The sequence below is a fragment of the Anastrepha ludens genome, chromosome 5, assembly GCF_028408465.1.
Source record: "Anastrepha ludens isolate Willacy chromosome 5, idAnaLude1.1, whole genome shotgun sequence".
NCBI classification, from domain to species: Eukaryota; Metazoa; Arthropoda; class Insecta; order Diptera; family Tephritidae; genus Anastrepha; species Anastrepha ludens.
The window spans coordinates 60,373,963-60,388,172 of NC_071501.1; the positions used below are offsets into that span (position 1 = coordinate 60,373,963).

The 14,210-nt window shown below is 35.3% G+C and overlaps 1 protein-coding gene across 1 annotated transcript in view; it reads right to left on the reverse strand.

Moving 5' to 3' along the window:
- Positions 1–519: 519 nt before the first annotated feature.
- The window catches only part of LOC128864234 (protein Wnt-4), a 59,846-nt gene continuing 46,155 nt past the window's right edge, over positions 520–14,210 (reverse strand). Inside the window, exons 2-4 of the mRNA XM_054103798.1 lie at positions 1,917–2,415; positions 1,630–1,860; positions 520–1,567 (exon numbers count right to left, since the gene is read on the reverse strand). Coding sequence (XP_053959773.1) covers positions 1,331–1,567; positions 1,630–1,860; positions 1,917–2,415 — 967 coding nt within the window. The 3' untranslated portion in view covers positions 520–1,330. The remainder of the gene's footprint in view (positions 1,568–1,629; positions 1,861–1,916; positions 2,416–14,210) is intronic.

Consider the following 14,210-nt stretch of genomic DNA (forward strand, 5'->3'; position numbering starts at 1 on the left):
TCTGCGAAAGGCCAAGTTCTTGTGTACGGCGAGGAATAGACTGTCACGGGTTCTGCTGTACACTTTCACGGACCGCGGATGATCTTGCGTTCCTTGAACGTACGGGTGTTGGCTGATTGTTTACTGACCCGGTCGTCTCAAATTTGGCCACCAAACGTTGAAGAGTCGACTTTGAAGGGCTACCACGTCTACCGAAAAATGGGCGCAACGCGCGCAACGTTTACGTTAATGAACACTCATTTTGGTAATAAAGTTTTATCATTTGAACGTGCTGTTCAATCGTGTAACTTGCCATGATGATTTGGCATAAACAACTGAATAATAAGCAAAAGATTTGACAGATGTCACCAAAACAAAATGGCTGCCACAGGGCGCCAAAATCGACCCGCGCCAATTGAAAAACCCTTTATGATACTTCTTAGTTCGATCACTGGATTGCTAAATAAAACTCATGAACTAATGGCAACACAACTTGCTTGCTTTATTTAATTTCAATGCTTAATCACTTTATATCACAAATTTTCGAAAAAGTTATCCCCTTAACAACGTCATTAGGTGTCAAAATATCATTCATCACGCCTTTGTTAAATAGGACTCATACCCACGATAATTTGGGACACTATACTTTTAGCATACCGCTGTGAAAATTTTAAACAGGAGAAAGTTTAGTGCAGAAATTGTATTTTATTTTTTATGAAATAAATATAAAATGTTTAAAAAGCTTTTGTTTATGGCAATGCTATCGCGAAATATATGCTCATACTAATGTACTTATCGACTTCCATTGACTGTTTGACCTGTTAGTGTTTATGATTATTTAGATTATTTTTAATGCCGAATTTTTTTTAGCATAATGTTTGTTTTTTTATATAATACATATACTTACAATTAAATGTTAATTCTGCTTAGAATGAGATATTATTACTTTTATATAATCCGATTTACGCATTTCTGATTTTTTTTTTTTAACAGTACTTTTCAAATATAAAAAATATCTACATACATATAATATTATTATTTCATTTTCATTTCGTTTTTCGTGAACGTATATTTAAAAATAAACTTGCAAGTATAATTCGATTGTCTTGTTTCTTGAAATGAAATAATTCTTTTGTTTTGTTTACAGATGCATGTAAGCAACTAAAAATTTGTACAAAATAAAAGTCTTCAAGCCAAGCGTTACATAAATTTCCTTCTCCTTGCGAATTTTTGAGTATACAAACGTAATATCGCTATATTTGTGATAATAAATAAAAACTGTCAGGTTTATGAGCACATCTAATATGTTGTATATATTCATGAACTAAAAAAGAAAACTAAAAAAAAAAATTTATTTACAAAAGTATTTGTCCTCAAAACGTTGGCAATAATCGCAAATAAGTTGGCAACATCGTCCGTTATTAAAGCGGCAGCGACACTTTTCAACCTGCTTAAAAACATGCGTCGTGTATCCCCGTCCACAGCACAGATTTGCACAGTTGTCCGGATGTAAGCACTGACGGTCTCTTGTGACCGAGCAATAAGTTGGCGAGGTTTCCAAATAATATAACGTGGTGTATTGTGATTGCTGAGGAAGAAATTTCTATTACACAAGCTATATCACGTTTAATTCTTGAAGTTAATTCTCACTTTTTTTTTTTTCTGCCTCAACCGTTTTAACCGATTCATGGGTACGTCCCGTCGTATTGTGCGCGAGTTAGGAGCCTTTCTGATGGCTTCATTGTACTTTTGTCGTAGTAGTGTTGATGTTGCATTGAATTCAGATAATTTTTTCCAACAGGTTTTCATCGAGCAAGAACCGGAAACTCCATGGCATTTGCATTTATCTTTCATTAGCATAGATACTGCTTCTATACCGACCTTTATTTAATAGAAACATGTTTATTTAAAAATAAGTGTTTAAAACTCCGACTTACCTCGGAGTCGTGCCGCAAAATTTCAGACACTTCATCTTCATCACTGTCACGCAAATTGAGAAAGCTTCTCGTCACCCTTTTACCGTGTTTCAAATTATCATTACATCCTCCCCATTGAAAGTCTTGATCTATCCTATTCTGCTTTCGTGGGCCACAAATACATTTGGTCATGCGTCCTTCAGCACAAGCTCGTGCGATAGTGTGTGTTAGAGCTGCGGCAGTTAGAGCATGCACGAATGCTGTTTCTTTGTAAAGCTTTTTAAAAATGTTACGCTTGCCTCGGGTTTCAATGGAACAATTCCATCGGTCGTATCGAAATTGACTCTCACAGTGGGAGGTGGCTAGTCGGCGAGCTTCAAATAACGCATTTGGAAGACCAAATTCTTTTCGACATTGGTGGTTTTGACGCCGTGTAGCAGGCATGTAAAGACATGGACCGCCCACTTGACCTTGTGACGTAAATACTGCCATTACAGTGTGTTCCGATATAAAATGTTCCCTGAAAATAGAAATAAAATATCATATTTATAATGTGTTTACAACGTAGCGAATGCTAAATGGCTAACAGTTTGACTAGATGCTCAAAAAAGTGTTAAACTTACTTAAGCAATTTCGGAACAGGTGAGACGTTATGAAAAATAAGCTAAATAAAAGTCAGCAGTTTTTTGTACGAAATTCAACTTATACATTTTGTTTTATTTAAATCGATTTGTGCTTGAAAATTAAATTAAAAAAGAAACTAAAAAAACAAATATTTGTGTCATATAATGTACCATATACAATATTATTGCCAGGACAAAGTCATTACTTAAGTATGTATTAAATACGGGAGAGGTACTAAATTCTGCTTTTCAAAATTCTTTTGGATGGAAATTCTGTAAAAATCAAAAAAAAAAAATTCTGTCCAGTCTAAATTCTTTTGGTTCAATATTCTGTATTTAAAATGATGAAAATGGAGAACTGAATTTCTGTATATTAATGTTCTGGAATCAAAATTATTTTCGATCAAAACGCTATAAAAATATAACCAAATAAGCAGATAACCTTATAAGCACGCTTACCTGAATAGCACATTTATTTTATGAATAATGAAATTCTGATTTTATAGAAACAATGGTATATATACATACGTCAATTAAAGAAAAATTCAAAAATTCATTCAAAACAAAAGATATTACATTATAATGGCGAAACAATTATTATATTATTAAATTTTTAGCAATTCGCTTTAGAAAAGAAACATGCCTTAATATAAGCCTTTTTTTTTTTGTTATTCTTTTAATTCTGTTGTTTGCGTTTACAGCCTTCTTCGTTTGACTAATTTTGTGACCATTTTGAATTTTAGCTAGTTGTGCTTTCGCACAAACCAGCTCGCCTTTTAGATCATTAATTAGTTTGTACAACCCTGAATTTCGTTTCCCAACAATAACTTTTAGCCGACGATGCCAAGCCTCAATACTGTTTTGCGTTCTGGGGAAATCGATATTGGACTCATCGTGCACTGACCAAAATTTTGGTGGGTATTTTGGGTGGGAGTTGTCCCGAGCTATGTAATTTCTTTCAAACCACGAGCAAAACTGTTTTGTATCTTCGTCTTCAAGAGTACTATAAAATTGATTATAGTACTCGGAGACTTCGTCGTGAGGCAAAAAAGCCCGAGCTTTTAACATTCTAATATGTAAGGAAAAATATGAATCATTTCCATATTTCTGAACCAATCTGCAAACAAAAAAAATACCAGTCTAACGGTTAGACCCGATAGAAGTGAAACCTTCCGTAAAACAAACTGAGAGAGAATGAGACGAAAGCAGCATTAGGAGCGGGATAATTATAGGTTCATTATAATATTGCTATAAAGTTCATATTTTATTTTCTTCATTTTATTGTTATTCATCCTCCATGTTTTCAATTTCAACAAATGATACGAGTGGCTTATGATAGCTAAAATATGATACAAATGCTTTGGTTTCGATGTTGTCAACATATCTTTGAAATACCACGTCAATTGTTGTTTTCGATCGTGTTGTCGATTCAGTTCGATTGTTACACATTTTTAAATTGAATGTTGTATTGAGAAAATCAATTAAAGGAACCGCTGTGCTCAATGCAAAATTTACGTTAAAATCGCCACTTAAAATCATTGGAACTTTATCGTAATCTTTTCTAAGTATCCGCGATACTTCTGGTGTATACTTTATTAAATTTTCGTGAATGAATTCCGTGATGCTATTTATTGATTGATTCGGTGAAATATAAATTGCCACAATTAAAACTGTTTTTCCATTGCTCAATCTGGTTTCGCATGCACATATGTATTTCTCCCACTTTAGGGAGCTGAACAGACAGTGATTCTAGTTGCTGTGCATTCAGATCTATCTGTGGAGTTACAATACGAGCACCGTCATTTTGATTGTGGTATATTGCAACACCGCCTGCTCTCGCTTGTAGTCTTTTAAATTGAACTACAATATCAAAATTGGGAATGTCGAAAATATTTTCATTATCCAACCAAGTCTCGGAAAGAATTAGAAAATTAGTTTTATTTTCTTTTTGTTTTTTTTTCTGTCGAAATTCACGACACTTTTCTGCATTATTTTTCGGCATAATTGCGGTAAATATTTAAAAATGAAATTATTTACGAATATAAAAATACGGACGCAATACAGCACATGCGGTTGCTATTATGAGCATCGTGAACCTGTAACAAAAACAATGACTTTTGAAACTGTGAGCACTCCGGCAATTATGCGCGCGAAGTAAATGCAAAAGAAAGCAAATGAAATAGAGACAGCCCTCTGTATTAACTCTACAGGACTACCGCAAAGCGTAGAGAGCGTCAACCTTTATGCTAAGCCGTTTAAGGGCTTGCGTGAGCACAAACAGAATGCCAACAACAACAACCACAACGAAGTCATCATCAACAACGACATCAATTCTGTACACTAGTACTGCAACAACAACCGTATCAAACAAACCTTTGCTTGCCATCTCCCCACCTTCTAGTGTACAACCTGACGCTTTAAATGAGCAAATGAACACATCGCAGCCTCTCATAAAGAGATCACGAAACTCGCCCATAAAGTCCTCAACTTTGTCAACCACCAATAAAAAACAATAAACAACAATGAACTTGAGCCAAAGCAAATAACCCAACTATTGGCTAAGCGGCGATACAAAGTCCGCAAATAAATTTGCATCTCTTGCTATTGATGACGAAAATGAAAACAACGAAACAAATACACAAGCGAACAGTGGACAGAACACCGCTACTAATGCTCAAAATTTAAATAGCGAAAAAAATAAAAATACTATAGGACTATGAATAAGTTCGTGCACCACCAATATATGTGCAAGGTGTGGAATGCATCAAGACACTAAAAAATGCTTTAAGTGCAATAGCAAATAGCAATTCTGTCCTAAAAATCCTAAGAAATAATGAAGTTCGAGTTCAAGCAAATGACTTAGAAACGTACACTCAAATACATCAAATGCTAAAACAAAAGCGAACGAAACTGCATACTTTCAAACCAAAAAATGAGAGGGGGCTTAAAGTAGTATTACGCAACATGCATCCTTCTGTGGACCAAGAAGAAATAAAGAGTGAATTAAGAGAAAAAGGTCATAAAGTCATAAATATATTTAATATAACACAAAGAACAACAAAAAAAACATTACCATTATTTTTTATTGAACTGGAAACCAATACTAATAACAAAGATATTTACAACATAGACAAACTAATGCACTGCATCGTATCGTTTGAGGCGCCACATCATAAAAGGATAATAGCACAATTCACGAAATGTCAGAAGGATGGACATACAAAAAATTATTGCTCAAGAGACTCAGTATGTGTAAAATGTGCAGGAAAACATTTAACAAGCGAATGCAACAATCCGACCATTCAAGTGAAATGCGCACTATGTGGAGGTAATCATACCGCCAATTACATAGTATATAATAAATTGTCTTTTGTCCGATCCTCGAATAATCATTCCTACTTACAAAAAAAAAAAATCCCAAAAATCTCCTGTTTTTTGACCCACCACAGTGGCGTTCCCCCTTGAGGTCGGACTGAGCAACACACGAAATTTTGGATCTTTTGGTAGAGGGAAAGAAAAATTTATGTTAGTGTTCATGACTTGAGGTGCCGAAATATTTACAAGTTTTTCATTTATAGAGTCAAGATCTACGAAACTTTGACAATTTTTCACTTTACTTTTAACAAAGTTTGTTTTTGCAAAGTTTGTTAACTGCTGAAGCTGGTAACTTTTGCAACGGTTTTCAAATATTTGGATTTGGCATTTCTAACAATTTTAATAACTTCTTTCCACATAACTAAAAACTGTTTGTGAAAATCGGATGTTTTGTATGTTTTCGAATGGTAAAATGGTAAAAATGGTAAAAAAAATAAATTTTATTCCACCCTCTAGCTTTTTTAATTTCTGAGTTGAACCAAACTTTTTCATAATCGCTCTTAACCATTGTCTTGATTGGAACGGGAGTGTTAAATAGATTTACTAAATATCATGATTTACAGTAGATATCATGTTCTTTACAGAGTGCCAGTCAATTTTATTTACGTCATTGTTAAGCTTAACATAGTCTATATTTTTAAAATCTCTAAGCTAAAGTGATGTAATTCATCAGTTATAGTAACACAGAAGTCAAACGTCAAGAAAATTAAGCCATGTTTAGAAAAAGAAGGCATAGATAATTGGTCATATAATAAAACTCGTTTAAGTTATTCGCGATATAGACGCTTTAACACTGCAACACAATACATCTTTTGTTTTGTAAATATAAATACAAACAATATAAAAAATTTAAATTTAAAAATAATAAACACAACACAAAAACAACTAGTGAAAAAATTTAATATTTAAAATGCCTAAGGGCGCTCTCCTCCCAAAGAGAAGCTCCGCTCACCAGCACCAAAGCAACTAACAAGTGCTAACTCCAGCTACAATGTTCCGTTCTCGGCAAGTAAAATAAAGAGTAATGATGAAAACAGTGACCGACGTAAACGCAGTCCCCTGTCAGCTGTTCTGATCAAACTAATGAGAACCCCATGTAAATCAATAATTCCTTCCTTCCGTATCGTAGTATCGTAGATTTTATTTGAGGATTTTTAAAAATTCCCGTAAAACCCTGTCAGATGATGGCTCTCTCACCACACAGTGTTGCCAAGCACATTTCGAATCATTTACAAAATAAACTTAGAAAAATTATAATGTTTATTAAAATAACTTAAAAACACTGTTGAATAATGTTAATTATAGATAAATGAACTATTTGCATTTGTTGGTTTTTGGCTTTGGTTTATTAAACAATGAAAAGTTGTAACTGATAACGCGGATGTGTGGAAATGTGTTTGCAAAAATATCAATGGCAACATTGTGTAGATACAACCAAACACATACACATACAAACCGATATATTGTGTAAATATGTAACTAAGAAAACGCAGTTGTTTTCTACGGGATGAGTATTGCTCAGTTTTGTGCTCGTTAGGGGCTGCAGTAAGGGACTGCGTACGTCGGTCACTGTTTTCAGCATAAGTAATCAGCTATACAACCTCACCTCGCAACCGCCGTTAAGTCTATACTCATAACTCCTCTCTCAAGGAATGAGCAATGCCAAACTCCAATTGATCTAATCAGCATTTCTCATCCCACCACTTGCCTGGTAGCTCTCACAAGCGCAACAACAATCACAACAGTTACAACATCATCATCAACAAGCAGAACCGCTACTAGATAAGAATACAGAAACAACAAAAACCACCAAAAAACATAAAACATTAGCAAACCAAAAAACAATCACAACCTACTGGTTAAGTAAACTAACAAATAACAAATCAATCCCGCATACTCTGACATCAAACAGATTTGATATACTCTCTCTTGATGATGAAAAAGAAAAAGTAACTCAAAACAGTGGGACAAACAACACTAATGAGCAGCAAAAATCTAAAACTCCAAACACCAACATGGTTTAATGCTTGGGGTATACAAGTCAATAGTGGCAAAACAATTCATGTGTCATAGTTTATTCTAACAAGAAAGTAGGACACAAGAATCTGACAATAAACAATTCACAAATCCCGATAGACACTAAAGCAAGATACCTTGGAATGACTATTGACTCCAAACTTCTTTAAAGAACATATCACGTTAAAAAGAAATGAGATAAAAAACAGATTCCGACAACTAAATGGCTAATTCACAGGCGCTCGAAACTGTCATTGCTGAATAAAACCCTATATACAAAACTGTGATTGTGCCAATCTGGGCATACGGCATAGAAATCTGGGGAACTGCAAGTAAAAGTAACATTGACATTATTAAACGACTACAATCAAAAATACTCAGAACTGTAACCAATGCACCTTGGTACGTCCCAAGCATAGATATTCATCGCGACAGTAGTAGAAATCATCCGCAAAGGCAGCACAAATCATATTGACCGTTTAATGAACCATACAAATACTGACATGCGACAACTTCCATCAGCAGAAAGGGCAAACTCCAGGCGGCTCAAACGACCAACCCCAACTCAGCTGATAACTATGTAGAATAATTTAAAGCTATGTACATACACTTGTAAACTCACACAAAAACTTAACCAAAATGTAATATTGATAACGATTAATGTTATGAAGTCCAAGCTGTAGAAAGAATTACTTAGTGTAATGCGGCAGATGTAATTAATAAAGAAGGCAAAACAAAAAAAATTACATTGAGTTAGGTTCAAACTTCACAAACGTGGATGCAGACATTGCAGAACACCATAAGTTTCAACTTAATTTCTTCCATTGCAAGAAGCACCTTTTTATAACAGGCCGTATCTTGTAAAGCATGTTCGATTGATGTAATTATATTTGTAACATCAGCTAATATATTCCATGGCATTTTCACTTTTGAAAAGGCCCATCTTCTCGGTGGCTTTGGTTTTACGTGTCCTGGCAGCTTTTCGATTCTTCTTTTTGCCCGGTAAGCCCAACTCAACGCATTCGATGATTTGTCTGCCATCTAGAGGAACAAATTCAACTGGCAACTGAACACCTTACAAAACATCTACCGGCCTTATTTGTTTCTTAAACTGCATAAAGTTCGCAACAGTCTAAAATAAGTTAGCCAGTATTCATGAAATAATTCCTAATACCTCCCATCATATGTCCCATTGCCCTCGTCTTATTTTCGAAAGCTTATTCTAAACTTTAAATTTGAAACCTCGCCACATCTGCAATTTAATTTTCTATTTAAAACAATATGTACCTATATGCGTTAGAGGTGTTATTATACTTAATTTCTCCCAACCATCGCCATCAAAATTTGAGCAATTTTGCTTTATTTTTAACAGAGATACCACATGTTTTCTTTTTTAAAATTTACGTTATATGTATAGAAGGTAGACATAGTTATTGAAGGATTTCTCCCATTTTCAATGACTACTTTGGACAAAGAGAAATTAAGGTACCAAGCTTCGCTGGAATATGTATATACATTTTTACATGAGTTAAAGTGCGCACGGACAGACGTGCAGACATAGATAAATCGACTCCTCACATCAATCTGAGCATTTTGGTATACATACATACATATATACATACATATATAATTGGCGCATACACCCTTTTTGGGTGTATGGCCGAGCTCCTCCTCCTTTTTGTGGTGTGCGTCTTGATCTTGTTCCACAAATGGAGGGACCTACAGTTTAAAGTGATTCCGAACGGCAGATATTTTTTTATGAGGGGTTTTTCTTGGCAGAAATACACTCGGGGTTTGCCATTCCTGCCGAGGGGCGACCGCTATTTTGGTGTTTCAACGAGATTCGAACCTACGTTCTCCCTGAATTCTGAATGGTAGTCACGCACCAGCTCATTCGGCTATGGCGGCTGCCGAACAAGTGTAATACTTCAAATTAAAAAGTTGTATAAGTAAATTACGAAAAAAATGTGTTGATGCTTCACGATTCATACTTTTAGGCAAAATTCTGTGCCTATGAATGTGCGCTGGAAGCCTTTTTAGCGAATCGTAATATTTATGCTGTGACAAGTGCACTCAGCCGAATGCTATATGTACACAAGTTCACATATCTGTATTTACATATGTATGTATGTATGTCATCTTGCTGCGTGCCTGTGCATATATAAAAATGTACTCATCTATGCGCGTTGGCTTTTTGTGCGCTTATATGGATAATTTTCATTTGAAGATATTAAAGTGATTTGGTTGAAGGAATTTAATAATATTGCAACAACAGTTTTAACAAATTACGCTGTTGGTATATTTTTGAATGATTCGCTCTTTCTAATAATGGCACTAATAGCCACTATTGAATATTGAATACTATTACTTTTTAATGATATTGAATTAGTTCCAAAGAAAGACTTGTAAATGAACTGAAAAATAGATAGAAAAAAATTAAATATGTATGTAAATATGTAATGGTCACATTAAGGGGTTATATACAATTAGAATTTTCAAAAAATTGATTTTTTTTAATTTTATTATTTTAATGTAAATATATTTACGTTACACGCATATTTGAAAAGGCGTTTCAGAGTGCTTGAAAGTATGATACAAGGCCGGAGCGGCAGCGCTACCTGGAACGCTGTACCTTTTATGCACCAGCCTATTGTAAATGTTCCCTTCTAATGTATTTAGATGCGTAAAGCAACAGTGTGTTATTTTTTTTACCTGAAAGATAAATTTTTATTTTTTATTTCCAAATCACCAAATTGGGGGACATCAGAATTCGTTTTAGAGGTATGGTTCCTTCGGCAAAGTTTCTTATTTTGATCCCTAGAATACGATTTTCACATAGCAATGAGCGATTTTTATCGACCCGCCCTAATGTAGGTGTATACGAGTGATATAAGGCTATTGGGCAACCGCACACTAAATACTAACCCCAATGTTGGTGTGGAAACTTAAAATTCCCAATTTTGGTTCAAAAATACCCAACTCATGTTTCTACCGGTGTGGCAATAATGGCGAATGTTATAAAAAAATGCACATTTTTCAGCGCTCTCATGAGAAAAAGAGTTTCCCCATCTAGTCATCTATGGTCTGAACAACAACTGATTGAACAAGTGTGTGAATATAGGCGGTGACATGGCAACCGAATTGTGTGTTTCACCACAGCAGTTTGATCAAAGCTGACAATAAGTAATCCTTGAAAAGTGGTAAGTGGAGTTGGTAATCTACATGGTGAAAAAATTCAGAAGGTGCGGCCAAGATCAGACCGTTAACTGGCTCTCAGCTGGAATATATACGGAATATATTCTCGTAGACTTAGAATTGGAAAATCTGTGTGCCTTCCCAATACTGTACTGTCAATAGGGGAATCTTGTCCGCTACTAATTACAGAATTTTCTTTTAATATCCATCGCTATTCTTTCGAGCGGCCGCCGTAGCCGAATGGGTTGGTGCGTGACTACCATTCGCAATTCACAGAGAGAACATTGGTTCAAATCTCGGTGAAACACAAAAATTAAGAAAAAAAAAACATTTTTCTAATAGCGGTCGCCCCTCGGCAGGCAATGGCAAACCTCCGAGTGTATTTCTGCCATGAAAAAGCTCCTCATAAAAATATCTGCCGTTCGGAGTCGGCTTAAAACTGTAGGTCCCTCCATTTGTGGAACAACATCAAGACGCACGCCACAAATAGGAGGAGGAGCTCGGCCAAACACCCAAAAAGGGTGTACGCGCCAATTATATATATATATATATATATATACAGTCGAACTTCCATATAGTGAATTCGCACGGGACCTGAAAATCACTTCACTATATAGAAACTTCATTATAAAGAAACATTGATTTTTTATGTAATTTTATTTAAAATAATCAGTGAGTTTGGTTTGAATTACAGTCTTCCATTTTTCATTTTCAATAAAAGCTTCCAAATCATGTAGAGAGTTGAAAACATTAATCGGCACGTCACTCCTCATTTCCACAAAGGTTCTAATTACGCTAATGGATGAAGTAGCTTGTATCAACGTAGGTAATGCCTTCTCAGTTTCTGCCAATTCTTCAACGGTCAAATCGTGTTCATCGTTATCTGAAATAATATTTACATATTAAATTTTTGTTTGACTATAAAAAGATAAATGCTTACCAGGTTCAGCTGGAACTCCGCGACTTTCAAAAATGCTGTTGAGAATATCTTCTTCGGGTGGGTTGTCCGAAGTCTGCACACCATTATCAACATTTGCGTAGTCATCAAACGATGCTTCGATATTTGCTACTTTTTTAAATGAAGACTGTAAAGCAGCCAAATCCGATATTGAAAGAAGGTCCTCTTCATCCCAATGCTCAAATGGAATCTACATAGCATCTTTTGAAAATCCAGCCTTTTTAAAACAGTTGGCAATTGTTTCTGGTTTAACATAGACATTCCATACATTGCTAAGATTTCGAACTGTTTGCAGCAAGTCTATGGCCATAACAGAATTTCCCTCATCCACTTGAGTCAATATATTCGTTAAAATTTCTTTTTCTGTAATGTTGTTTCATGTTGTAGTTAATGCCTTGGTCCATTGGTTGCAGTAACGAAGACATGTTGGGAGGAAAATAAGCGAGATGAATGTTTCTCAACTTGTCTCTTACATCTTTAGGGTGGGCAGTGCAGTTATCAACAAAAAACAACACTTTTCTGTTTTGATCACAAAATTTTTTGTCGAGTTTTACAATCCATTTCGTAAAAATCTCACTGGTCATCCATGCTTTTTTGTTAAACTCATAATCGACACCTAAAGATTTTATTCCCTTGAAGCACCTCGGATTTTTGGCCTTTCCGATTACCAGCAATTTTAGCTTTTCTGATCCAGTCATATTGCTTCCCACCAGGACAGTTATTCTCTCCTTGCTTTGCTTCCCACCAAAGCATTTTTCATTTTTGAATGCAGTGTTTTAGTTGGCAAGCATTTGAAAAACAAAGCAGTCTCGTCGGCATTGAAAATGTCGTTAATGTTCTAATTTTCAATTAATTTCGGTAAGACGTTCGTTACTCATTCATCACGGTTTTCTATGTTGGCGTCAGCACTTTCCCCACATAATGTCTTTTGAATAACGCCATGCCGACTTTTGAACTTGTCTAACCAACCTGTACTTGCCTCAAATTCGTGGTGTCCTAGTGCTTCCGCAAAATCTTTGGCCTTTTGCTTCAATAATGGTCCAGATAAAGGGAGATTCTTACCACGTGCAACGAGTAACCATTTCAGCATGCTTCGTCAATATCCTCAAAATGACAAGGTCGAAGTCTTTTGCGTTTGGTATTTACTGCCAAATCTTCCGCATTTTTTAAAATCACTTCCTTATTTTTTAAAATATTTGATAAAGTGCTGGGAAGAACTCCGAATTCATTGGCAATATCTTTTTTTTTTCTTTCCTTCATTAACTTTGTTAATCATCAATAACTTTTTTTCAAGCAAAATGCTGCTTCGATGCGTCATTTTAACTTCAATCACTGAATAAAACTGTAATAGCTCAGCTCTTTCTGTTTTAATTTTGGGATTCCCCTCATTACAGTTTGTCCACATCTAACTGTAATTTTTTGCAACAGAAAACTTTTGAAAAAATTCACTATATGGAGACAAAAACTTAGGACGCTTGAATTTCCAGCTGTAAAATTTGTTCATTATATAGAAAACTTCACTATATAGAAATTCATTATAAGGAGACAAAAATACACCGAAAGTAGAACGAAAAAGCAGTGTCTTCGAAACCAGTTCATTATAAGGAGAGCTTCATTATATGGAAGTTCACTGTAGAGAAGTTCGACTGTATATATATTATATATATATTCTTTCGGATAGCCAAACTGCAATTCAAGCACTGGATTCAGTTACCACAATCCCTAAACTGATGGCACAGCAGAAGTATCTTTACCACATTGAGTGTAAAACATAAAGTTACCTTAATCTGGGTACCGGGACATCGGAACATTGAAAGAATGTAAAAGGGGACGAACTGGAAAGAGGGGGATTTGCCATGAATAACATTCTTGCAGAATCGGTATACACACCCCTGGGTGCAATCAATAATGCAATTTCCTTAAAATATCTACAAATCGAAGAATGCAAATTATAGAACGAAATGGCGCCGAAGCGCTCCCCACTTTGCATGCTGTTCGTTGGCTGTAAAAAGGCTTTCGACAGAATCAGACGAGACGCAATATGGGTGGTGTTGAGTAGAAAACACGATAAAACAAGACATACATACATATGATGGTTAACGGTTGCCCGGTGGAATTTGTCGAAAGCTTCTGCTACCTTGGCTGCAC